This window comes from Leucoraja erinacea, chromosome 10 (genome assembly GCF_028641065.1).
Source record: "Leucoraja erinacea ecotype New England chromosome 10, Leri_hhj_1, whole genome shotgun sequence".
Lineage (NCBI taxonomy): Eukaryota > Metazoa > Chordata > Chondrichthyes > Rajiformes > Rajidae > Leucoraja > Leucoraja erinaceus.
The window spans coordinates 41,241,209-41,269,142 of NC_073386.1; the positions used below are offsets into that span (position 1 = coordinate 41,241,209).

The 27,934-nt window shown below is 41.2% G+C and overlaps 1 protein-coding gene across 2 annotated transcripts in view; it reads left to right on the top strand.

Moving 5' to 3' along the window:
* The window catches only part of LOC129701067 (xenotropic and polytropic retrovirus receptor 1 homolog), a 198,857-nt gene extending 171,816 nt beyond the window's left edge, over window positions 1-27,041 (top strand). The window contains exons 12-15 of one of the 2 annotated variants that reach the window (XM_055642019.1): window positions 5,043-5,209; window positions 8,898-9,037; window positions 10,407-10,616; window positions 17,650-27,041. In XM_055642019.1, the coding sequence (XP_055497994.1) occupies window positions 5,043-5,209; window positions 8,898-9,037; window positions 10,407-10,616; window positions 17,650-17,707 (575 nt within the window). In that variant the 3' untranslated portion in view covers window positions 17,708-27,041. Of the gene's footprint in view, window positions 1-5,042; window positions 5,210-8,897; window positions 9,038-10,406; window positions 10,857-17,649 lie in introns of those variants that run through there. The other variant, XM_055642017.1, reaches the window with a different exon arrangement.
* The last annotated feature ends 893 nt before the right edge of the window (window positions 27,042-27,934 follow it).

Below are 27,934 nucleotides of genomic sequence, written 5' to 3' on the forward strand. Positions count from 1 at the left end.
AAAATTTACAGAAACCAATTAACCTACAAACCTGCACATGTTTGGAGTGTGGGAGGAAACCAAAGCACCCAGAGAAAACCACACAGTCACAGGAAGACAGTACAAATTTGTACAGACAACACCCATAGTTGACGTTGAACCCGGGTGGGTCTCTGGCACTGTAAGGCAGCAACTCTTCCACTGTGCCACCTTGGAATGCATTACAAATATTCCCAGATGCTGAAGTGGGATTTGCAATTGTACCAATTGCAAATACGAGTATAAGAGCAGGGAGGTTCTACTGCAGTTGTCCAGGGTCTTGGTGAGACCGCGCCTGGAGTATTGCGTACAGTTTTGGTCTCCTAATCAGAGGAAAGACATTCTTGCCATAGAGGGAGTACAGAGAAGGTTCACCAGACTGATTCCTAGGATGTCAGGACTTTCATATGAAGAAAGACTGGATAGACTTGGCTTGTACTCGCTAGAATTTAGAAGATTGAGGGGGGATCTTATAGAAACTTACAAAATTCTTAAGGGGTTGGACAGGCTAGATGCAGGAAGATTGTTCCCGATGTTGGGGAAGTCCAGAACAAGGGGTCACAGTTTAAGGATAAGGGGGAAATCTTTTAGGACCAAGATGAGGAAAACATTTTTCACACAGAGTGGTGAATCTCTGGAATTTTCTGCCACAGAAGGTAGTTGAGGCCAGTTCATTGGCTATATTTAAGAGGGAGTTGGATGTGGCCCTTGTGGCTAAAGGGATCAGGGGGTGTGGAGAGAAGGCAGGTACAGGATACTGAGTTGGATGATCATCCATGATCCTATTGAATGGCGGTGCAGGTTCGAAGGGCCAAATGGCCTACTCCTGCACCTATTTTCTATGTTTCTACCAGACCATAACTAGCTCTCTGGATATTTTCAGTGTTAAACATGTTGTTGTGGGACAATTTCTGTATATTTATTTAAATAATATGTATGTACCATTTGATAACTAAAAATGAGCTAAAATCTCACTGTGACAGAGTGATGATTTTTCATCTGTTTCACTCTCGATCTTCTTGGAACAACATCTGCTGATCTTATCCAGTCCCGCCTATGTCTGACATGCCTGACAAGTTTAAAAAAACGTGTCAAAGCTGCTTTGTTGAAATAGCATACAAGCTGGTCAGATCACCAATACCCACATATTTGTTGATTTAGAACATCAGAATGTTGCTCCCAGTTAATCCTGCCAATTCTTCCTCGCAAGGATCTAAGGGTTAGCAGGGTTAACTCAGAATCGCAACTTTTCTGACAATATTTCAAACTTCATCATAATCTCTGGGTATATCCTGACCTATCATTAGAATACACCTACAAGAGTCTGCATAATTCCCGAATAGATGTAGCATGCCATCCTGAATGTTAAGTATTCATTTCTGTTATTTCTTGCCCTCAATTCTGCACGCTCCAACATTTCCCCTCAGAAATCTGCATGGACAATACAACCATATGAATTTATGCATGTATTGTTCTGTATTGTAAGAATGAATCCTGGCAATATTTCCATTACTGATATTATAATAACTGGCCTCTGGTTTTCTACACCCTCTCATCAGTGCATCAAACACTCCAAAGGTAAAGGTGCAGCTTTCAAAATGTTGTTCACTGCCAATTCTTCTCCAACCGCAATAATGTCCACATCCTGGGAATATATTTGTTCTAAAAAGAGCAAACGTTAATCAAGACGCTGCAGGAATTCTCTTTAATCTCCCAACATCTTGCCGAGCCATTTCAATACTCAAATGCAATCTTAGTTTAAAGGTTCATTCTTGGGTGTTTTGATAATGTAAGACTTCATTAGTTTTACAGCAAAATTTGAGCCTTCTAATTGATCTCAATCTCCAAGTCAGAACCTAAGTGAACAACTTTCTAACTTAAGTATCCGTGCTTCCAACTCAGAAATTGTTTTATTCCTTATCAGTTCTTAAGGGCTGAAATCTTTTACAGGGAGGAGCTTTCTGAAATTGTCCTCCATAAAAGTCATGTTACATTTATTTGATATCATTCTCTTTGCATGTTCTTCTCTATCCTTCCCTATCATGTACTTATTTAATTCTGCTAACATGCATTTGTGCTATTTGCTTTATCTACTGTGTAGTAAGGAGTGCCACATTTTTACCAATCTCAATATCTTCCCAAATGATAATTTCTCTAAAAGTATTCCTTGCATTGATTACATTAAAACATAACCGTAAGATTGAATACTGTTTGTAACAGGACCAGCCACAATGTTGAGCTACTATTCCATTGCCATTACCTTGTGCAAGTTGCTGTTATTCACCTTTCAACCTGAGCAGTGACTTAAGCAATTGAGAACATGATAGCTGGGCATAATATTGTCTTCAGCTAATTTCAATGAGCGCACTTGTTTGTGGCAAATTGATTATCTGTAATAACTGAGTTGCTTTAACTACTTCTTCCTTGGGCCAGGAACATTGAGGCCTATTATAATATTCGAATCTAAATAATCTCCAAGATAAGGTTCACAAACGCAGCAGAGACTTGAAATTGAAATTTCTGAATGCGTAGCTTAGTGCAGTTGTTTAAACTATCTGAGCTTCAGGCACCATTGTGTAATGAAGAAAATATGTTTTGTGTGCTTTTAGGCAAAAGAAGATGCTTGTATGACAAGATATTAATTGTCTTCATTGGGAAAGCTTTGATGTTATAAGGGACAACTATATTACTTCATTTAGAAAAGGAAATCAGCTGTTCTGCGCAGTGATGCTACTGTATTGTCCATTTATCCCACAACATATTGGCTAACAAAGTCAAAAGATTGCAATTAATGTTCATCAGTTATGACATTCAGATAATAAAATAGAAGTTAGACTGCAGCTGTTCAGAACATTGGGATTTAGAGTACAATGTACAATTCTGGTCACTGTACTACTGGAAGAATGAAGGATCTGTGGAGTGAATGCAGCAGAGATTCACCAAGATGCTGCCTGGAATAAGTAGAAAGTTCAAGTTCAAGTGAGTTTATTGTCATGTGTCCCTGATTAGGACAATGAAATTCTTGCTTTGCTTAAGCACACAGAAAATAGTAGGCATTTACTACAAAACAGATAAATGTGTCCATATACCATGATATAAATATATACACACATGAATAAATAAACTGGTAAAGTGCAAATAACAGAAAGTGGTTATTAATAATCAGAGTTTTGTCCGAGCCAGGTTTAATAGCCTGATGGCTGTGGGGAAGTAGCTATTCCTGAACCTGGTTGTTGCAGTCTTCAGGCTCCTGTACCTTCTACCTGAAGGTAGCAGGGAGATTAGTGTGTGGCCAGGATGGTGTGGGTCTTTGATGATACTGCCAGCCTTTTTGAGGCAGTGACTGCGATAAATCCCCTCGATGGAAGGAAGGTCAGAGCCGATGATGGACTGGGCAGTGTTTACTACTTTTTGTAGTCTTTTCCTCTCCAGGGCGCTCAAATTGCCGAACCAAGCCACGATGCAACCGGTCAGCATGCTCTCGACTGTGCACCTGTAGAAGTTAGAGAGAGTCTTCCTTGACAATCCGACTCTCCGTAATCTTCTCAGGAAGTAGAGGCGCTGATGAGCTTTTTTGATAATTGCGTTAGTGTTCTTGGACCAGGAAAGATCTTCAGAGATGTGCACGCCCAGGAATTTGAAGTTCTTGACCCTTTCAACCATCGACCCCCCTGTTGATATAAATGGGGTTGTGGGTCCCCCTCCTACTCATTCCAAAGTCCACAATCAGTTCCTTGGTTTTGCTGGAGTTGAGGGCCAGGTTATTGCGCTGGCACCATATGGACAGTTGCTCGATCTCTCTTCGAGCGAAAGAGAGATTGGATAAGCTGGACTCATTCTCACGGTAACATACGAAGCTGAGGCTGGTAGAGGTTTATACAATTATGAGGGGTAAAGATAGGAAAGTCAGTGTCTTTTACCCCAGAGCATGGGAACCTAGAATGAGAGGGCATAGGTTTAAGGTGAAAGGACAGAAATTTAAAGGGGGTGCGGAGGGCACATGTTTCACACAAAGGGAGACAAAAATGCTGGAGAAACTCAGCAGATGAGGCAGCATCTATGGGGCGAAGGATTAATTGACGTTTCGGGTCGAGACCCTTCTTCAGACTGATGTAGGGGTGGGGGATAGCCATGGGAGTCAGTGGGTTTGTAGTAGATATCGGTCAGTAGTCGGTTACCTGCGATGGAGATAGTGAGGTCAAGAAATGGTATGGGGATATCGGAAATGGTCCAGGTGTATTTGAGTGCCAGATGCAAGTTAGTGGTGAAATGGATGAAGTCAATGAGTTCTGCATGGGTGCAGGAGGTAACACCAATGCAGTCGTCAATGTAGCAGAGGTGGAGTTCGGGGATAGGGCCACGGTACTCCTCAAACAAGGATTGTTCGATATACCCTACAAAGAGACAGGCATAGCTGGGGCCCATGAGCATGCCCATTGCTACCCCTTGGATTAGGAGAAAATGAGAGGAGTTTGAGGAGTACCGTGGCCCTATCCCCGAACTCTACCTCCGCTACATTGACGACTGCATTGGTGCTACCTCCTGCACCCATGCAGAACTCATTGACTTCATCCATTTCACCACTAACTTCCATCCGGCACTCAAATTCACCGGGACCATTTCCGATATCCCCATACCGTTTCTTGACCTCACTATCTCCATCGCAGGTAACCGACTACTGACCGATATCCACTACAAACCCACTGACTCCCATGGCTATCATTAAACATTTCACACAAAGAGAGATAGTGATCTGGAAAAACTGGCAGTGATAAATACAATTACATTGTTTCAAAGGCATTTGGACGGGTACCTATATGATTGTATGATTCAGAGTGTAGCAAATCACTGATGTTATTTTGCAGCTTCATTCCCCTCTGTTAGAAATTATCATGAGAAGAGAATTGCAGCAACATTCACAACCAGAGATTGTTTTTGCTAAGGTATATACAAGTGAATGGAAATTCCGATTCTGCTTCATCGCCTGGCAGAAAGTAACGCTGTTGCTTGCGTCTGTCTTTCAGAACAGGACCACGACGATGCAGTGGTGTTTTTCTACCTGTGGATCGTCTTCTTATTGATCAGCTCATGTTATACTCTCACCTGGGACCTGAAGATGGACTGGGGACTCTTTGACAAAAATGCTGGAGAGAACACCTTCTTGCGCGAGGAGATTGTCTATCCTCAGAAGGTATGTATTTGCTTCCTTTATTTGGGTTGTGAAGGATATGATGTACCAAAGTTTTGCCCTGTGCAATTGCACTGTGACAGAGACGATATCTTCATGGAGAAGGAAGAAAAATAGGGGGGGGCGGAAATAGCTGCAGAAATGATTTGCTTTCTGGCAAATACTGGTCATGCTTAAATTTAGTGATTTAAATTAGTGTTAATTTAAAACTGGTGACATTCAGAGACCCTGTCCCACAGTCCTTTACTGATGAACATCCACATCATGATTGTGCCCACAAGTTTTTGGATAGCTCCACTTTTAACATAATTGCACAGTGGTGGCCAGTGATGCATCGGTAGAGTTGCTGCCTTGCAGCGCCAGAGACCCAGGTTCTATCCTGACAGCGGGTGCTGTCTGTACGGAGTTTGAACATTCTCCCCATGACCATTTGGGTTTTCTCCAGTTTCCTCCCACACTCCAAAGACATACAGGTTTGTAGGTTAATTGGCTTTGTTTGAAAAAAATTGTAAATTGTCCCTGGTGTGTAGGATATTGCTAGTGTATGGAGATCACTGATCGGCACGGAGTCAGTGGGCCAAATGTCCTGTTTCCGCGCTGTATCTCTTTAAACTCTAAATGGTAGCAGCACATTTAAATGGTAGCGGCACATTTGGATAGCAGGATCGGTCCGAGTCAGCATCGATTTATGAAGGGGAAATCATGCTTAACTAATCGTCTGGATTTTTTTGAGGATGTAATTAGGAAAATGGGCAAGGTATAGCCAGTGGATGTAGTGTACCTGGACTTTCCAAAAGCAATTGATAAGGTCCCACATAGGAGATTAGTGGGCAAAATTAGAGCACATGGTATTGGGGGTAGGGTACTGACATGGATCGAAAATCGATTAGCAGACAGGAAACAAAGAGTAGGGATAAACGGGTCCCTTTCAGAATGGCAGGCAGTGACTGGTGAATACCGCAAGGCTCGGTGCTGGGGCCGCTGCTGTTTACAATATACATTAATGATTTAGATGAAGGGATTAAAACTAACATTAGCAAATTTGCAGATGGCACAAAGCTGGGCTGAAGTGTGAACTGTGAAGAGGATGCTTTGAGGATGCAGGGTGACTTGGACAGGTTGGGTGAGTGGGCAGATGCATGGCAGATGCAGTTTAATGTGGATAAATGTGAGGTTATACACTTTGGTGGCTAAAACAGGAAGGCAGATTATTACCTGAATGGTGTGAAGTTGGGAAAAGGGGAAGTACAACGAGATCTGGGGGTCCTTGTTCATCAGTCACTGAAAGTAAGCATGCAGGTACAGCAGGCAGTGACAAAAGCAAATGGCATAGAAACATAGAAAATAGGTGCAGGAGTAGGCAATTCGGCCCTTTGTTCCTGCACCGCCATTCAGTATGATCATGGCTGATCATCCAACTCAGTATCCTGCACCTGCCCTCACTCCATACCCCCTGATCCCTTTAGCCACAAGGGCCACATCTAACTCCCTCTTAAATATAGTCAATTAACTGGCCTCAACTACCTTCTGTGGCAGGGAGTTCCAGAGATTCACCACTCTCTGTGTGAAAAATGTTTTTTTCATCTCGGTCCTAAAGGATTTCCCCTTTATCCTTAAACTGTGACCCCTTGTCCTGGAGTTCCCCAACATCGGGAACAATCTTCCTGCATCTAGCCTGTCCAACCCCTTAAAAATTTTGTAAGTTTCTATAAGATCCCCCCTCAATCTTCTAAATTCTAGTGAGTACGAGCCGAGTCTATCCAGTCTTTCTTCATATGAAAGTCCTGACATTCCAGGAATCTGGTGAACCTTCTCTGTACTCCCTCTATGGCAAAAATGTCTTTCCTCAGATTTGGAGACCAAAACTGTACGCAATACTCCAGGTATGGTCTCACCAAGACCCTGTACAACTGCAGTAGAATTTCCCTGCTCCTATACTCAAATCCTTTTGCTATGAATGCCAACATGCCATTCGCTTTCTTCACTGCCTGCTGCACCTGCATGCCTACTTTCAATGCCTGGTGTACCATGACACCCAGATCTCGTTGCATCTCCCCTTTTCCTAATCGTCCACCATCTAGGTAATAGTCTACTTTCCTGTTTTTGCCACCAAAGTGGATAGCCTCACATTTATCCACATTATACTGCATCTGCCATGCATATGCCCACTCACCCAGCTTATCCGTCACCTTGCAGCCTCCTAGCATCCTCCTCACAGCTAACACTGCCCCCTAGCTTCGTGTCATCTGCAAACTTGGAAATGTTGCATTCAATTCCCTCGTCCAAATCATTAATATATATTGTAAATAGCTGAGGTCCCAGCACTGAGCCTTGCGGTACCCCACTAGTCACTGCCTGCCATTCTGAAAAGGACCCGTTTACTCCTACTCTTTGCTTCCTGTTTGCCAGCCAGTTCTCAATCCACATCAATACTGAACCCCCAATACCGTGTGCTTTAAGTTTGTATACTGATCTCTTATGTGGGAGCTTGTCGAAGCCTTCTGAAAGATTTAACACATCCACTGGTTCTCCCTTATCCACTCTACTAGTTACATCCTCGATAAATTCTATAAGATTCGTCAGACATGATTTACCTTTCGTAAATCCATGCTGACTTTGTCCAATGATTTCATCACTTTCCAAATGTGCTGCTATCCCATCTTTAATAACTGACTCTAGCAGTTTCCCCACTACCGATGTTAGACTAACTGGTCTGTAATTCCCCATTTTCTCTCTCCCCTTTTTAAAAAGTGGGGTTACATTAGCTACCCTCCAATCCTCAGGAACTACTCCAGAATCTAAAGAGTTTTGAAAAATTATCATTAATGCATCCACTATTTCTGGGGCTACTTCCTTAAGTACTCTGGGATGTAGCCTATCTGGCCCTGGGGATTTATCGGCATTTATGTCCTTCATAACAAGAGGAGTTGAGTATAGGAGCAAAGTGGTCCTTCTGCAGTTGTACAGGACCTTAGTGAGACCACACCTGGAGTATTGTGTACAGTTTTGGTCTCCAAATTTGAAGAAGGATATTCTTGTATTGAGGGAGGGGAGGTTCATGAGGTTAATTTCTGGGATGGTGGGATAGTCATATGTTGATAGAATGGAGTGGCTGGGCTTGTATACTCTGGAATTTAGGATGGGATGGGATCTTATTGAAATATATGATTATTAAGGGTTTGGACACGCTGGAGGCAGGATACATGTTCCCGATGATGGGGAAGTCCAGAACCAGGGGCCACACAGTTTAAGAATAAGAGGTAAGCCATTTAGAACGGAGATGAGGAAAAACTTTTTCACACAGGGGATTGTGAATCTGTGGAATTCTCTGCCTCAGAAGGCAGTGGAGGCCAATTCTCTGGATCCTTTCAAGAGAGCTAGATACTCTTAAAGATAGTGGAGTCATGGGATATGGAGAGAAGGCAGGAACAGGATATTAATTGTGGATGATCAGCCATGATCATATTGTATGGCGGTGCTGGTTCGAAGGGCCGAATGGCCTACTCCTGCACCTATTGTCTATTGTCAAATGGTCATCGGTTATTTAAAAAGTGTTTTCAAAGATTCCTGCTATCGATTTCAACCTAAGAGCATAGGAAACAAGAAGGGAAAATTGTTTATTCAGATAAGCAGTTGTGGACTTGTATCCTCTAAATATACTGAAATATTGATATTTTGCTTTTATTTACAGATTTATTACTACTGTGCCATTGTAGAGGATGTCATTTTGCGATTTGCGTGGACATTGCAGATTTCAGTCACCTCAATGACCGCCTTCTCTTCAGCGGGAGACATAATCGCCACAGTGCTGGCCCCATTGGAAGTTTTCCGGTAACATTTGTTGTCTTACTTTAATTAATAAAATGTCATAGAGTGAGATTTGTAAGAGCCAGGAACAGTTACATTGGAACCTAGTCATACCTCGTCTGTTAAAGCACGTCCAGGCTAGAAAGATCTTCATTACTGACTATTCTGTGTGGAATGGAAGGAATTTGCAGTTCTTTTCTAACTCTTCAGCAGATGTGCTTTTGGGACAGAAATTTGAAAACCCACACACCCACAATATACTGTAGATGAATCTCAGAAGTTAGAATAGAGAAGAGAACATGTAATTGATGCAAATTATAGTTGTGGGTAGTTTGAAACTATTGTTACCCTACTGAATAAATCTATAAAAGTGAGAATATTTGGAAGCTGTGGGGGAGTGAAGACCTGAGATAATCAAACTAAGATGTATTAATGTGTGATTCAGGCTATGTATGTATACAGGTGGAAAAACACCAGAATATGACATGGGTTGGAAATCTTGCAGTGTAACAAAGTAGAGAGGTGGGAATTAACAATTACAGGAGGGGTTTTGATGTAAATATTTCCAGATACAAACAGGCAAGTGGAAGAATTTGGTGCCGACATGGAGGGTGAATCAGCAAGAACAATAAAGAAGTAATGTGAGATAGATCTGGTGATGGAGACTTTGGAGGTGGCTGTCTGGTTATGAGAATGCATGTGTAAATATGTTTGTCAGCTGTGAGAATGATGGGAAACCAGCTCGGCAAGGCAAGACTGTACTTGCACGCTCACTACGAAAGGGAAGTGAAATGGGAATATGGACCGCTCGGTGTGCAAGGTGGTAGTAGTCTGTTGTAGGTGGAACAGTAAACAGTGGAGAATATAAGGGGCCAAAAAAATTACTTGTTCAAACATCACAGAAATGCCAGCACATTTCAAGGTCAGGCACCAAGATAAGATCTGGGGGTGAAACTCCATTTACATTTGTACTGACCATCAATCTCCCATTTTGCACAAACCCTACATTAATCACATAGTTAAAATTTTGAGCACATTCCTATAAGCAACCCCAGAATCCACCACTCGCCTACACACATTTGAGGAAACTTGCAGCAGACAGTTAATCTATCAACATGCATGTCTTTGGGACATGGGAATAAACTGGAACACCTGAGGGGAAACCGACACAGATGCAGGGAGAACTTGCAAACTCCACACAGAGCAGCTCACTGGAGGTCAGGATTGAAACCAAGTCTCGAGAATTGTGAGGCAACAATACCATTAACTGCAGCAATGTGGGCACTTCCATGGTTACTGTGGTTTTATTTATAATTCCAGGTTTACAAAAAAGACAATTGCTTTGGTCTAATTGCAATGCACCTCGTTGATACTGAGTTGTGTTTTCCTGTAGCCGGTTTGTGTGGAACTTCTTCCGTCTGGAGAATGAGCATCTGAACAACTGTGGCGAATTCCGTGCCGTGCGTGATATCTCAGTGGCACCTCTCAATGCTGATGACCAGACCCTTTTGGAGCAGATGATGGACCTCGAGGATGGTGTGCGGAATCGCCAGAAAACCAAATTTTGGAAGCGCGCTTACAGCATCTCGATGCGCAAACCACTGTACGTACTGAAGCTGAGGAGACCCATTTCCAGTCGCAGCAATAGGGCTTGTATATTTAAAATGGCACAGCATTGTTATGTGATAATGTCAATGCAATGTAATCTCACGAGAGATTGATGTTTACCGCAGCTGAAACTTTTATCCAATAAGGAAGAAAGGAAAAAAATAGCAAAGTACTAAAGAATACTTACTTTTACTTCTCATCTTTAATAACCAAAGCCAAAGCGCTTCACATCTAATTGGGAAGGGGCTCGACACGACACGAAACGTCACCTATTCCTTCGCTCCATAGATGCTGCCTCACCTGCTGAGTTTCTCCAGCATTTTTGTCCACCTTCACATCTAATTATGTACTTCTGGTAACCCACAGCGTAGTCTACCAGCCATAAATCTGACAATAACCAGATAACCTTTCATAAATAAATATGTATAGGAAGGAACCGCAGATGCTGGTTTAAACCGAAGATAGACACTAAAAGCTGGTGTAACTCAGCGGGCCAGGCAGAATTTCTGGAGAGAAGGAATTAGTGACATTTCGGGTTGAGACCCTTCTTCAGACTGAAAGTCACGGGAAAGGGAAAAGAGAGATATAGGCGACGATGTAGAGAGATATAGAACAAATGAATGAAAATATGCAAAAAAGTAACAATGATAAAGGAAACAGGCCATTGTTAGCTGTTTGTTGGGTGAAAACGAGAAGCTGGTGCAACTAGGGTGGGGGAGGGGGAATGCCGGGGTTACTTGAAGTTGGAGAAATTAATATTCATCCCACTGGGCTGTAAGCTGCCCATGCGAAATATGAAATACTGTTCCACCAATTTGCATTTAAATTCACTCTGACAATGGAGGAGACCTAGGACAGAAAGGTCTGTATGGGAATGGGAAGGAAAATTAAAGTGTTTAGTAACTGGGAGATCGGGTTGGTCCAGGCAGAAGCGAAGGTGTTCAGCGAAACAATCGCCTAGTCTAAGTTTGGACTCGTCGATGTACAAGAGTCCACATCTTGAACAATGGATACAGTAGATGAGGTTGGGGGAGATGCAAGTGAACTTCTGCCTAACCTGAAAGGACTGTCGGTGTCCTACACCATTATAAATGTTACTTATAAATAATATGTCAGAACACCTGTATGAACTAAAGCCAAAGTGAACTTCATATCTAATGCCTCTTAAGAAACTTTCTCCACATTGTGCTTTCTCTGGAACCACTTCCACATATAGGCTGTGTGCTAGATGGACTGCATTGTGAAAGTAGAACATTTTTAATGTTGAGCAACAGTCTCTTGGTACGTTGAACACCATCTCAGTATGTTGAACACCATCCATGGGTGAAAAGGAATATTAATTTTGAACTGGTTTGGACGGAAAATAGGGACAAGAAGCAAAGAAGCAAGACAATAATGGGCATATTATTGAACGAGTTTATCCTTCTGCCCCCTGTGGTGGTTTGGGCAGTGATGGAGTCAGCTAATGATGGCAAGGTGATACAAAGAGGATTGAGTGCTCGCCTTGACTGGAGCTCTCCTATCTGACCAAAGCTTCACAGATAACACGTGTATGAAGTATGGCGCCCATTCTCATCAACAAGTCCTACAGTCCCATTACTTATTATTCCAAGCCCAATGCTTCCAGACCATCATCAATTGGGCTTTCTTTTTATTCAGGATGCCTCACAGTCTCCCATAACCATCAATATGTATACTCTCCACATCAATCCTTTTCCCTGCTCTATCAAGCATTGTTGATTTTTCACCACAATATTCTCATCTGTTGCTCTACCTTTACCACCCTCTGACAGTTTCTTTTAAAACTATTTAATGAAACTTCAGTTCCCTACACTTTTGATTCCTCTCAGCATAACTTTCTTTAAGGCCCTAGCACCACACAGATTAGGGGGATTATGTTTCAAAAGAACATAATGGGTGACAGGGTGGCATAGTTGCTGACTAGTAGCGCCAGAGACCCGAGTTCAATCCTGACTATGGGTACTGTCTATAGGGCATTTGGAAGTTCTCCCCGTGACTGCGAGGGTTTTCTCTGGGTGCTCTGGTTTCCTCCCGTAGTCCAAAGACGTACAGGTTTGTAGGTTAATTGTCTCAGTGAAAATTGCTGTGCACTTTCTCGGCACTTCGCACTAAAGCCCCAATTGACTAGTCACGGTGGCAAGATAAATGTTTAAGGAGGTGGATGGGTTGTTCTTCAATTATACAGTGGGTGACATATTGGGTCAGAACCCTTCTTTAGACTCTTCTTGAGTCTGATGAAGTGTTCTGATCCGAAACGTCACCATCCTTTTCTCCAGAGATGCTCCAACACTTTGTCTCTATCTTCGGTATAAACCCGCATCTGCAGTGCCTTTCTACACTGCTCATCAATTTGGCTGTTTTCTTCTGGATGGTGTCCAGGCTCTTTGAAGGTGTTGGAGCTGAACTCATCCAGGGCAGAAGTCACTTGGAACTGATACTCAACTCCTCACTTGTACAAACAAACAAGCAACTGCAGTTCTTACAGTGCCCTCTATAATGTTTGGGACAAAGACCCATTGTTTATTTATTTGTCTCTATACTCCACAATTTGTGAATTGTAATAGAAAAAAATCAGATTTGTCAGATTTTATTAAAGGGTATTTTTATACATTTTATAACCATATAACCATATAACAATTACAGCCGAACAAATTCTTTTTTTTTTTTCCCTTAGTCCCACCTGCCTGCACTCATACCATAATCTCCCCTCCATTTCTCAGGGCCTATCCATAATGTTTTAAATGATACCAATGAACCTGCCTCCACCACTTCCATGGTTTCATTCAGGCTACCACTTCTGAGTAAAGAAGTTCCCCTCAGGTTACCCCTAAACTTCTGTCCCTTAATTCTGAAGTCATGTCCATTGTTTGAATCTTCCCTATTCTCAAAGGGAAAGGTCCATTTTGGTTTCACCATGTAGAAATGACAGCAGTGTTTATACATAATCTCCCCATTTCAGGGCACCATAATGTTTGAGACACATGGTTTCACAGGCATTTGTAGTTGCTCAGGTGTGTTTAATTGCCTCCATAATGCAGGTATAAGAGAGCTCTCAGCGCCTAGTCTTTCCTTCAGTCTTTCCATCACCTTTGGTAACTTTTATTGCTGTTTATCAACATGAGGACCAAAGTTGTGCCAATAAAAGTCAACGAAGACATTATGAGACTGTGAAACAAGAATAAAACTGTCAGCCAAACCATAGGCTTACCAAAATGAACTGTTCGGAACATAATTAAGAAGAAAGAGAGCACTGGTGAGCTTACTAATCACAAAGGGACTGGCAGGCCAAGGAAGACCTCCACAGCTGATGACAGAAGAATTCTCTTTATAATAAAGAAAAATCCCCAAACACCTGTCCGACAGATCAGAAACACTCTTCAGGAGTCAGGTGTGGATTTGTCAATGTCCACTGTCCACTGAAAACTTCATGAACAGAAATACAGAGGCTACGCTGCAAGATGCAAACCACTGGTTAGCCACAAAAATAGGATGACCAGGTTACAGTTTGCTATGAAGTATTTAAAAGAGCAACCACTGTTCTAGAAAAAGGTCTTGTGGACAGATGAGCCAAAGATTAACTTATATCAGAGTGATGGCAAGCGCAAAGTATGGAGGAGAGAAGGAACTGCCCAAGATCCAAAGTATACCACCTCATCTGTGAAACACAGTGGTGGGGGTGTTATGGCCTGGGCATGTATGGCTGCTGAAGGTACTGGCTCACCTATCTTCATTGATGATACAACTGCTGATGGTAGTAGCGTAATTAATTCTGAAGTGCATAGACACATCCTATCTGCTCAAGTTGAAACAAATGCCTCAAAACTCATTGACAGGTGGTTCATTCTACAGCAAGACAATGATCCCAAACATACTGCTAAAGCAACAAAGGAGTTTTTCAAAGCTACAAAAAGGTCAATTGTTGAGTGGCCAAGTCAATCACCCGATCTGAAACCAATTGTGCATGCCTTTTATATGCTGAAGACAAAACTGAAGGGGACTAATCCCCAAAACAAGCATAAGCTAAAGTTGGCTGCAGTACAGGCCTGGCAGAGCATCACCAGGGAAGACACCCAGCAACTGGTGATGTCCATGAATCGCAGACTTCAAGCAGCCATTGCATGCAAAGGAGATGCAATAAAATACAAAACATGACTACTTTCATTTACATGACCTTGCTGTGTCCCAGGCATTATGGTGCCCTGAAATGGGGGGGGACTATGTATAAACAAAACACTGCTGTAATTTCTACATGGTGAAGCCAAAATGTATAAAAATGGCCTTTATTAAAATCTGACAGTGCGCACTTATGTGCATCTGACATGTGATTTTTTTTCTATAACAAATCTCAAATTGTGCAGTATAGAGGCAAATAAATAAATGATGGGTCTTTGTCCCAAACATTATGAAGGGCACTGTATGTGACATTTAAAGCTGACCTCTAGGATGTTGCTGCAAATGTTAAGGAATGTCAGGGATAGGTAGGTCAATGCGTCTGATCGTAGATGGATGATGCCTAGCACTTACTTGATTAAAGTATTAATTTGCAGAATGGAGAGTATTCTTCGCTAGCTTCACAACAGCAGTCTGATTTCACTAATTCCCTCACCAGCTTCCCACTCTTATAAGCAGTCCCATGTAGATTTGCATGCTTTATGTTTTGCACAAGAACCTGAATATTACAGTGCAGGTTATAAGGTTACTCGGGTAACAGGTATACATTCCATGCTGGAGAATAAGATCAATAGCAACCCAATTGTGGCAAATAAAAGAGGATAACCTTAATGGCCTGTCCCACTTGGCCGTCATTTACGCGACAGGCCGGTAGTGGCTGACGTGCGATGGTCGCACGTGTCATCATGCGTCCGCACAGCCGTCTGGAGTGCGTGACGTCATTTGAAGATAGACATAAAATGCTGGAGTAACTCAGCGGGACCAGCAGTATCTCTGGAGAGAAGGAAAGGATGATGTTTTGGGTTCTTCAGACTGAAGATGAAACGTCACCTATTGCTTCTCTCCAGAGATGCTGCTGGTCCCGCTGAGTTAATCCTGAATTTTGTGTCTATTTCCAATCGTCTTGGCTCTGGGAGTTGGAGTGGGGGCGGATCCGGATCCACAATGGCCGTGAGCCCCAGGCCGAGCTCGGCGATCGTTTGCCTGCTTCTGCTGCTGTTGGAGGTGAGACGTTGTGCCACGCCAGGATCTTGGGCCTGTCCCACTTTGGCCGTCAGTTACGCGACAGGCCAGCGACGGGCAAAGATTTCATGCAGGACGAAGTCCACACTCTTCCACGCCACTCCACACCACTCCATGCGCCTGTCCCACGCTACCCACACGCTACTCGCACGCTAGCAGGTCACGTAAATGGCGCACAAATAACGGCCAAGTGGAACAGGCCTTTTAGATCGAAAAAGTCTGAAGAAGGTTCTTGACCCAAAATGTCACCTTTCCACTTTCTCCAGGGATGCTGCCTGTCCCCCCGCTGAGTTACTTTGTGTCCTTCAGTAGTCATATAATATTGTCAGAGAAGGTGGCAGCCCTGAGGATTGGCAGCAATTTAGAATTAAGCAAAAATGAAAAATAACGACTGATTCAGATAGTGAACCCATTAGGAACATAAATGCAGGCTCTACAATGGAAAGAAGAAGATTAGTGAAGGCAATTGTATGGTCCCAGGCAGAAACAGGGGGAATGTATAATGGGGAAGTGAAGAACCAATTAACAAATACTTTGGAAATTAATGGAATTAAAAGATGATATATTCCCAGGACCCAATAAAATGTATCCCAAAGTACCAAAAGAGATAGCCATGGAAATAATGGATGCATTGTTTGATGTCTTCCAAAATTCTATTACTCGGTGTCAAATGCAACCATTCTATTTAAAAAACGGAGAGAAAAAATCAGGGAACGTTAGACTGGTTAACATCAGTAAAAAGGAAAAGTTTGTCGTAGGCTAACGCACACAATAAGGATGAGCCTATAAAGGATGTGATAGCAGGCATTTAGAAAATATAAACGGGATTAGACAAAGTCAACATCAAATTATGAAAGGAAAATCATATTTTAAATACTTGCTGCTGGTTTTTGAGGATGCTTCTGGTAGATTGGATGAAACCAGTGGATGGAGTGTATTTGGATTTTTGATAATTTCCCACGTAAGAGGCTTGTGTAGAATAAAGGAACAAGAGACTGGGTGTAATATACTGGCATCGATTGAAAATTAGTTGTCATTCAGGAAACAGAATAAGAATGCTTATACTGTTTGTTTATAAAATCATACCTAAAGCCAGTGGCATCAGGGGATGTTAAAAGAAAGATTTCTACATTTAAAAGGTTTCTATCAATGAAACTTGCATATCCCTGACCCCATTGGCTTCAACATTTCACATGGAGGAAATTTGACCACGTAGGCTGCTCAAGTGCTATAAGAGATGCTGATCTTCCAGTTTGCATGTGGCCTCACTCTGGCAATGGAGAAGGTCAACGACAGAAAGGTCAATGTGGAAGTGGAAGTGGAAGGGCAAGTGAAGTGGCTCACAATCAGGAGCTTCTGTTGGCCCTAGCCATCAGAGAGCAAGTGTTCAGCAAAGAGAATGTCTAGTCTGCTTGGTCTCGCCAAAGTTTTCACTAGTGAAAGAATCCAGAACCATAGGCTGTAAATGTAATGAGGTTTTAATTAAATCAAATGGCGAATTTTGGATTTTCTACAAAACCCTTCTAGCAGCTCCCATGTGTTACCGTTAAAATGTTTTGAATAGATGCATTTCAGGATAAACAAGTTCAGTACATAAGGGAGAAAGGAATGGAAAGAGGTGCTTTTTGAATGAGATGAAGTATAGTGCCAGGAATTTGGTGTGGAGTGAAATCAGCAATATAGATAATTTGGTTATGTCTGTGCTATTAATGCCATGTAAAAGTGCCTCGTGTTCACCTTATAGGAGGACGGCTAGGTTGAAATAGGTGATTTAATGTATATTGTTTTAATGTTTGCCACTTTCTGACCCACAGAGTGAAACGTGATGCAGCCGTGTTAATTGAAGACACAGATGATGAAACGTTCACATGAGAATCAGCAGCAAGCAGGCACTGTCCTTCACACGTTCCAGTTCTACCAAGCACTGAACACAATCTGCCATCGCATGTGGCAACAGACTTGATTCCATTTTTCTTCCTTTGTTTTAATATATTAATTTAAACCAATTCAAGAAGGTTGTAAAGAACAATTTTACAACAGACAGCAAAACATATCCACATGGATCAAATCAAATGGACAGACTCTGAGCTGGAAAATACCAATTTATTTTTTTGTTTCATCTTGTATTATTTTTTCTCTCTCAGGCTCCATATAGCTAGGGCTGGTTTTAGCTGGGTTCTTCAAATATTTCTAACTAGCTCATGGCCCTGGTTGCACTTGCAGGGAAAGTGCACTTAATTGTACTTCCTACGTGAAGTTATGGTGTTTAAAACAATTAATTTTGATATGCATTTGTTCTGTTCCTATTGGAAATGTTCATATTATTTATGAGAAAAACTTGTGCCCTGTACGTTGATGCAGAATTTAGTCTCAATGTTCGTTGAACTTTTATTTTTGTGTTTCGGTCAGTGAACAGATTTCCTGTTGCAAGGAAACAAAACATCTTTATTTAGGAGCACTTCAAAGCTTTCTAGTGGCAGATCACAAATGCAGGAGTCCTGCATCCAACAGATCAACAGGCTATGTTCCAAATGCTGCAAGATATCCACAATAGGCGGGTAAAAAATAACTTTACAGGTGCCACAAACTCTGTGCGAATTGTTTATAAAATCATACCTAAAGCCAGTGGCATCAGGGGATGTTAAAAGAAAGATTTCTACATTTAAAAGGTTTCTATCAATGAAACTTGCATATCCCTGACCCCATTGGCTTCAACATTTCACATGAAATTCAGCATAAGTAATAATTCTTCTTTTTACCAAAGGTTGAATGTCAAATAACGGATTCCCTCAGTGCATGGATGTAATCCTTCATCGACGGGATTTGGATATTGCTTTTCAATTGCTTGTGCTACTCCTGGAAGCTGCTAATCACCCAGCCTATTGTAGCGTTGGGAATGTTGATTTCCGTGAGGAACATTTTCCCATAAACGGTCAGTGCTGTCTTTCGTAAAGCTGCCCTTCCTCTCCATCCTGCAGAGATGTACCACATCTAATTCCTCCAGTAATGTAGGCTGATGCTAGTGTAGATGATGCATTAGAGCCCCCTGAAGATCTAGCTCAGTTGTTCAATGCCAAGATCAGGAGATAGACTTTAATATGATGTATTGATTTAAAGGGAGAGTCCTGTTACCTGTACCAATGGTCAGCTGTATAAGTTAGGTTTAGAATTCACCAATAACGTGTGCCACAGTGCAGGTTCATAGAAGTTGTGTAGTGCTCAGTGACCGTGTTCTGAATTCATTCCAGCTACTTGATTTTAACAGAGATTTCTGTTTTTTAAGTATAGTTGATTTAGATTGGAAAGGTACTTTGTAATAATGATACTCTTCTGACATAGTCTTAAGTGGGCTCCATTGTAACAAAGGACACGTTCCTTGCTGTTTACGTACGAGATAAAGGTAAGAGCCAGCTTGGTCATGGACCTCCATTTGGTTTTTGCTCTGTGTCAGAGCATTCGACATGTTTGATGACCAAGCAGGGTTAAAGAGTGGTTCACAATATGCTGGAGATACAGGATGTTGTGGAATGGGGGAAGCCTCTCGTATAAAGCACTAGGTGTGGCTCACTTGGATGCAGGACTGCCTTCCAAAAATGCAAACCCAGCACATACACTTTTAGCTAGAAGTTGAAGCATTTTGTTTTTGGTAAATGAATCATTCTTATATAGAATAATGGGGGGAAAAAAATCACTTTCTAAATTTAATTCACGAGCATATTTCACCTTCTTTTGCAAGAGTAGCTTTTGTATAGAACTTCACATTCCTGTTGCCTTCTGTTAATAAAGTGCATGTAAAATGGATGCAATTCAATTACATTTTAACACCTACAAAGTCAAAAAGGTTAAAAAGCCCAAATGTACCTGAGGAAGGGAGTTGCAAGCACTTCCACATTATAGCCATAGGCAGTCTCGGCTGCTCCTTTTATGTTATAGGATTGCTTTCAGTGAAAACCCTTAATGGTGCTACTCTCCATAATGACTGAAAACGCGGCCTATTTGGGAGAGAGTCACAAGATGGATGTGGCCCTTCGGTGCTGAACTAAGCTTCCTATTGTCCAACTGCGTAGGGAATTCAGATAGGGCCAGGCATTATAAGTTCCATGAATGGATGGGCAGGACAATTGTATACGGTGTTTTTCAGCCCATAATGAGAAAGCACATGGGAAAACGCATTGCGCATGGTTGAGTTCTGAGCAATCATGATGATAGCTACATTGCACTTTCAAATCGGAGTTTAGTGTGGATGAATCAATGACCAAGAATCAGTTATTATAGTTCTAAGTATTCATTATTTGATATAAAAACAGAAATGCCAAAACACAGTGGATCAAGCAGTGCCTGTGGAAAGAGAAAGCGAGTCTTTTCATCTGAAACATTCACTGCTGTTCTTTCCACAGATGTTGTCTGGCCTGCTAAGAGTTTCCAGAATTTTTTGTTTTTATTTCCGATTTCCAGCATCTGCAATTTTCTTTTTAATCACCCATTATCTGTCCTTGCTATATAGCAATTTGGATTCAATTCAGTTTCATCATAGCCTAATTATGAACGAGACTCAAATCAAATTGAAATGTACAAACAACATGAATATCAAGTCCATGCCAAAATCCCAAATATCTATATGGGAGCATGTTTCTTCCATGACTTTTCTTTATCATGGTAGATTGTGTTAAATGGAATTATGATGCAGAATGAATAGCTTACACGAAAATGATAGTATATTGGTAATGCTTTATTCTGAACTAAAATTTCAGCCGCCCATTCTATGGTGCTTCCTTCTCTTCCCACTTGCAGCTAACAAAAAGCTAACCATACTTTACAGACTCAGCAGCTGACAAGCCAACCCCATGCACAGAGGAAGTGAGCAATTCCAAATCCGATGCAGCATGTACTAACATTGAGGTTTGAGTGAACTGCTGCTTAGGTGAGATGGGAAAGCTGTAGCCTGAGGTTGGGGCTCTCACTCCATTGTCCATTCTGCACACACCCTTGGCTCTTGTAGAAAGATGACATTTTGGGCAGCTTTCAGCAAGATCATGCTTAGAGCACATGTAATAAATAGCAACGTGTTATACAGTTGTAGTAAATGCTGGTCCAGGGTTGATTAAATATAACTCACTAAATCTTGTTGAATCAGATCCATACATTGCGTAGAAAAAGTTAGGAACTTCAAGAAGCTTCCTTAAAATAAATCAAAGCACGGAATCAAATGAAACAGCATTGCTTTGCTAACAGCAAACAAATCATTGCTTTGTCCTATAACTTCCTGTCATCAACTATCATTACACAATCAATATGTTCCCTGTAAACAGAACAGATTACACTATTATCAAAACACACATGGAAAGTCTAGAAAGAGTGAGGGTGATTAGGAGTATGTGACGTAATGTGTTTATCTAATATTTCTGGACAGGGTTACAAAATTGTGAAATTATTTCCCCTTGGTTCCTACTGCAGATGTCAATATGCATCCTAATCGTGGTGTCAGTACTGAAAAGTGAGACTCTCCAAGTAAAGTTCTGAAGTTACATTTACAAAACATCCATTCTTCCTCCTTAACTTACTGCTGCTTCTTAGGCATCTCTTGCGGTTGAGGATTCTACCCAGAGGTCAGGGTGGTGGGTAGTGTGTGAAATGGTACACTCCACCTGCTCCTGTAGTTGGGGGGTGGCTTAAGCTTCCTAGTAACTTCCTAGGTGCTGTTGCTCTTTTTTTAAGTCATATATGAGGGATTCCCATAACTTGGGTGATGATGTTACACTTTTTCAAGGAAACTTTGAAAACTCTCTCAAGATATATTTTCTGCCCTCCTGCAAATCTCTTTCCATGCCAAAGCTCCAAGTAGATTGTTTAGCGCGAGCCATGCAAACAATGCAGCCCACCCATTTGAGGAGTTGATCTGAACCTTAATGCATATTGGCCCATCTGATGGAAAAGCATTGAAGGTATCTCTCCAATACTCAGAGATGCTAACATTGACACAGATTATAGAATGACAGGAATGACTGTGGCTTAGTTCACAATGCAGCAGTGATCCCTGCCACACAGTACAATTCAGAAAGGTTATTAAAACATTACAGCAGGCTGTGAACACAAATGCTCATACCTGCAACACCAAAGGGGTGTGCAAAAGATGACAGCTTGACAATTCTGAGCAGAGCATAGTTGCCTGCAGCAAGACAATCCCAGCTACCCCATTGACAATCGAGGCACATTCTGGAACTCGTGATGCTAGGGACCACAGTATACGTTCAAGATAAGAGTCCAACCATGATGGATGACTACAGGAAAATAAGTCTGTTGTCCTTAATGTCCATGAGTTGCAGAGATGTATGGGCCACAGAAGTGTGGGCATTTGATATTATTTCATACCCTACTGATGCAGTAGATCATCACTTTGGGGGGGGGGGGGGGGAGACCAATACTTTGGGTTAAAGATGTAGAGTTAAATGAATTTGTTGCATTCCATACAGTGAATTTAATAAGCGCGTTCAGCCGGTATTCAACTAACCAAGCGATAACGTCTCTAATCATCACATAACCTCCAAAATGTAACTCCAGTAATCAAAAATTATTTTTTTACCTATTATTTAGCATGTATTAAATAAAATAATGAACCAGTAGGCAATTATCATTGATTTGGAGAGAGCAGCTTTAACCAACATACAATTATCCGTCCCCTGCTGGAGGCCCAATCTCATTATCAAAAATAAGACTTTGTTAACCTCCGCCACAACATATTGTTGTGAGTGTTTTCACACTTCAAAGTAATGCTGTTGCATCCACCAAAAGTTACATGGCACCAGGCATTGAAAAGCTGGTGGTAATATCAACCCCCTGCATATTTAGCAAATCCTGTCACCGACACAATATACTGCATCTTTGACTCTTTGCTTTTGCTGTAATCAGAGGGGGTCAAACTCCAGGATCAAACAAGATGTTCGCTCAGTGGTTCTGGTCACTCTCAATTGATGATACTCTATTTATTAATTAATTTGTCTGATTCACAGCATGCATTTTTGTCTCAGATTTGCATTGAGAAGATTTTCACAATGGCCCAACAAGCCAACCTCTGCAGCAAGCACAAATCATGGAGTTACAGCGTAGGCTCTGCACCAATCCTTCGTTCACAGGCACCTCTGATCCAGCTCCTGGGAGGTGAGGGAGAACAAGCTGCAGTGGCTTTTCCCCTTGCCTATCTGCCGGGGCATCATGCAACAATGCTCCCATCCCCACCCTCCTTTGAAATTTACATCTTGCTCAACTTTGTAAAGTAGCAATACGATTAAGATGCCTCAAGCTGCTGAGGCATTGGAATTTGCATCTTGCCTTCAGGATGCTCGGCCTCAGATAGGTGGATATATATATATTGTAATAATTCGTTCCAAAACTTTATAAGGAAATGTGTTGCTAATTAAACAATAAGACTCATCAATACATATTCTTATAATTCACTTTTGTTAATGGTAGTTGGCACCTTAACTTAGTAAAGGCTTTGTAGGGAACAGTTCTTACCCAAGACTTGGTTATCATGCACCTTTGAAAGCAGACACAATGTAGTCATGATGTGGAGAGAGGGAACATAGACTAATGACAAACTGATGAGTAGATCTGTCCACTGAGCCACCAAGAGCTGGCCTCGTGCTGGACCATTGTGCTGCACAGGTGACAAACAGGAAAACTTTTGTCTTGCAATGGACAGCCTGGAGGTTTATTCAATCTGGTCCTCTGGAGATATTGCCTCCGTCAGTCTACATTCAAGCTGGGCACTGGGCTTTTGTTTCATATCTTTGTTACCTTTGCTTTAAACAATAATGCAGATATCCCAAAAAAATGTATTTCTTGCGTCCATTTCTGTTGAGGAAGTTGTGGGATTTTGGATATGGACTTTGAATAATTTCTGGTGAGGCTGTCACTGGCTTCAGGGTCAGAGAGGCCAAGGAGTGCCCCCAAACCCAATCAATACAATCGCCTTTCAATTATTAATCTTTTTTCAAATATGTTGTCTTTATACCAGGCAAAAAATATTTATGTGCATCAAAGCTTCACTGTGATGGAGCAGCTGAAGTTTCCAACAGTATTGGAACTTGATGGGGCATTTGAAGTATTTGTGTATCATTTTGCTCTGATCTGTTTAAAATACTGAGACATAGGATGATCAGAAGAATGGAGTGTCGTATAATTGTACTGTTTGGTGTCTGAATAACATGCAGGTTCTGAATGTACAATTATATGTTAATATCTTATTATGGTGAACACATAGACAAATGAAGGAAGATAGAGGCAGGGCAGCCTCATTCAGCACAGGAGCTTGGCGTTAGTCTTCCAGGCAGTAGCTCAGAGGTGCAAGTAGGAGAGGTGGACCTTAAGAGTTTAAGTCTCAGGGCTCACCTACTTCACCCAAGAGGCTGAAAACAATTATAAAATTTGGTATGGACCCAATTATAACCTCTAGGGAAAACCTCAATAGTCGTCAATTAGGGAAAGTGACCAAATTTCTACAGTAGAAAAATGAGTGTTTGCTGACAATGTGCATCCCTCAACCCTTTCTGTTGTTAACGATTTCCCCTTTTTATATTCAGATGTATTTATCAAGGATCCTCAACTTGATGGGAAATACTGGGCATGTCCCCTCACGTTCTCCTGCCACTTCCACATCACTGCAACATGAGAACTGTTGGTTGCATTAGCACATGCACTGCACCAACAGGGCCTCATTGCAGTGCCCAGGTTTAAAGCACAAGTGGTGTTGGGGATGGTTAATACTGATACCATTTACGACCATAGCTGTGAGTTGACCTTGTAGCTATCATCTTACTTGTGGACCAGTCTTTGTGACAGACCACATTCACACTTTTTGTAGGAGAATGTCCATACAGATTGTTATTGTTGAGAAGCAACTGGCACATCTTGGGTAGAAATAACTCGATTTTTTAAATGTTTATTTTAGGTTATCTGCAATATAGTTTGTTAAGTTGCAAAATTCACAATGAGAATCCTCACGCTGCTTGAGTTTAGTTAAAATAAATTAATTAATGTAGGAAATCTGCAGACCTGACTCATCTTAATTAGAGCTTTTCACAGTGCCACTCCTAAATAGTATGTCAAAAGCCAACAAACCAAACCTTGCTGCCATCGCACAGTTAATTTGTATCGCACTGCTAGCTTTGATCGTTGTTAGTATCTGTCAGTCCTTGTATGCAATGCGGAGTCAAAAGAGATTGAACACTTTTTTTGAGCAAAATGATAGGTTAGATCTAATATATTTGGGCTCATTTAAATATTATTTTAACGTAGTTTAATTTTGATCAAATGAGAAATGGAATTAGATAATTATGATCTTTGGTCGATGCCAAAATAAAATTGCTCAAGAGTTAGAACATTGAATAATAATAAAAAAAATAAAAAATTGCTGGAAATGCACACAAGGTCATGTGGAATGAGTGAGAAGCTAGTTCATTGATCTGAAACATTAACTCTCCTCCACAAATGCTGTCTTACCAACTGATGATTTGCAGCATTTTCTGGTTATATTTGAGATTTCCAGCATTTGCAGTTTTGTTTCGCTTTTAAATTAATTAGACCATGACGTCTGAATTAACAAGTTTCACTGGGTTATTTTATTTTAAAGGACCCTTTTGCTTTTGTGATACAGTGTTTAATGGTCCAAGTATTTATCTATCAATGCTCAGCTGAATCAGTCCCTCTTGTACATTACAAGTGTGGCGACATTCCAAAATTACTTCATTGGATGGGAAACTTTTTGGGATATCCCAAAACTGTAAAAGACCCTTCACAAACATCTTTTATTTGCTACCAATTCCGAATTGTATGCGATTCTGGAGCAATTCTAGATCTCAAAAGATTACGTTTATATGCTCTTGTATCGCTCAAATCTCACGGGGCTGGTCACAGTTGATCACTGCTGTTACTTTCACACTGTGGATAATCAATCTGTTCTCTCCAACTGTGGGCCCACTGTCGGATATTTGTTTGCGTTTTACCAAAATGTATGGAATTCTACATGAATAGGATTCTTCTCTTCAGGGCTACTACCTGGCACATGCTGTGACACATCGTGTCAAATATTCACACAGGGATTTCATTGCCACTCTCTGGAGCTTCCATCTCCTAACACAAATAATACTCAGGCAATTAAATGTCATTCATTCTGGTGAACATCTCAACTGGAGGGAGGACCCAAGCATTAAATGTGGTGATTCTTTTTGGTTTATGCCTCAACCACTAAAGCTTTATTTTTGTTTACTCAGTAACAATATTTAATGATCATCACCCTTCAAATGTCAAGTTGAACTGTTTTCCAATTTATCAGGTAGAATCTTTCAACAGAAACATTAAAAGCTCTTAATAAAATCAAGATATCAGCTCACAAAACTGGTATACTGGGCAGGGGATGGTACATATTAATTCTGTTAATGTTTTTTCAGATAAAGATCAGTTTTGTTTTATTTCTCTGGGCAGACAGTTATGTCCATATGAGGCAACATATTATAAACATCACTCTGCCCTGTCGGTCGAGTGTTTCTCGCATTCCTGGGATTTGGTCCCAGGATCACCATATTCTGGAACAGTTTGGCAACAACAGACCAATCTTCAAAGCCCACAAAACGAACAGATATAAGAACACCAACACAGCAGTCCTTTATAGTGTTTTTTAATATATCTATATGTACGTATATTTGTATCCTTGGAAATTTTGTCCATTTTTAAAAGGCACTATTTCACGTTTGAAATGTACAGTAGCTTTTACCTGCCCGCAGTACATTGGTAGTATAATGCTTACAAGTCCTGTTAATTAAATGAAGTGAATGTGGAATGTGAGTAGTCCTATGTTGATGTTCTTTTTTCTTGCTCCCCTCATTGTTGCTGACTAGTTGCTTGCAATTCCATAATGTAAAAGCAAAGCTTGCAATGCGGTCTCTGTAGTCTGTGGCGTGCCCTGTGGACAGTGCACATTGTGACAATTGATATATGTGGAAGGTAGATACTAAATAGATTACTGTGGTTTAAGTGTTGATCTTGGAGAAGGATGCCTTTTCTCCATCTCCCTTTAATGGAATTGTTTGTAAAATGGTGACTGGTTTTTCTGCTCTATATTCTGATGGTATCTGGTGATTTTGAGTTGTATTTTTGTACACGCCACAACCTTGTCATTGTTTAGTTTAATAAACAACTTTGGTTTTTTTAATGGGGAACATTTGAAATATACAACTCCATTTTCTTTTTCTTTACTCCATTCTGTGTTTCTTTGTGAAAACAGCAAGTTGATGTGATTTTAATAAATTACTTAACAAATGTACATTTACCCAGTTTAAAATGTATCCAACTTTGCCATTGCTTTGTCACTAATATGTTGCTTTTGTTATTAGTTGTGTGTGCTACCAGTTTTATAAGAATGGTGAACCCCAGCAAACTCTTGAACTAATTCCTCATCACTACTTGTTTATACATTGACATTAGCATCAACAAATCTCTGAGCTCCAATAACTAAGGAAGCAAACCCATGCACGGCTATTCTTCTTCCCGCCCAGACATTATTGCTGTGGGCAGAGGGGGGAGAGGGTTTGGTGCCTTGAATTTACTGCCCATACCCTCCATGAAGAATAATCACCTGTATCCCCAAAAGTCAATTAAGATCTACTCCACAACTGGCTTGGGAATCAAACATGAGCAATTACTGCTGCAAATTACTTGCTTTGACATCGTTAATTCACACTTTCAGTCCACTGAAGGGAAGATGGGAATCGTGCAACATGAGGCTCCAGACCTCGATGAAAATACCTTGGGAGTTCAGAATATTGATAAAGAATACTCAAATTACATGGAGTTTGAAACACAGAGCTATTGAGCCCAACACCTGCAGATTGGTGTTTAATACTCCCCACCCCCAACCTATCAATACATCCTTCCACTCCTCATGCCATTACCCTCAAATAGAATTGACAAATTGTAAACAGTTAAAATAATTAAATGAAGACATTGTCACAAACCTACCCTTGAATTTCAAATGGATGGGTTCACTATCCCCACTGCTTAAATGATGGGCACCAGGGGCCCTCAGTTGAATTATTGGTATGGGCT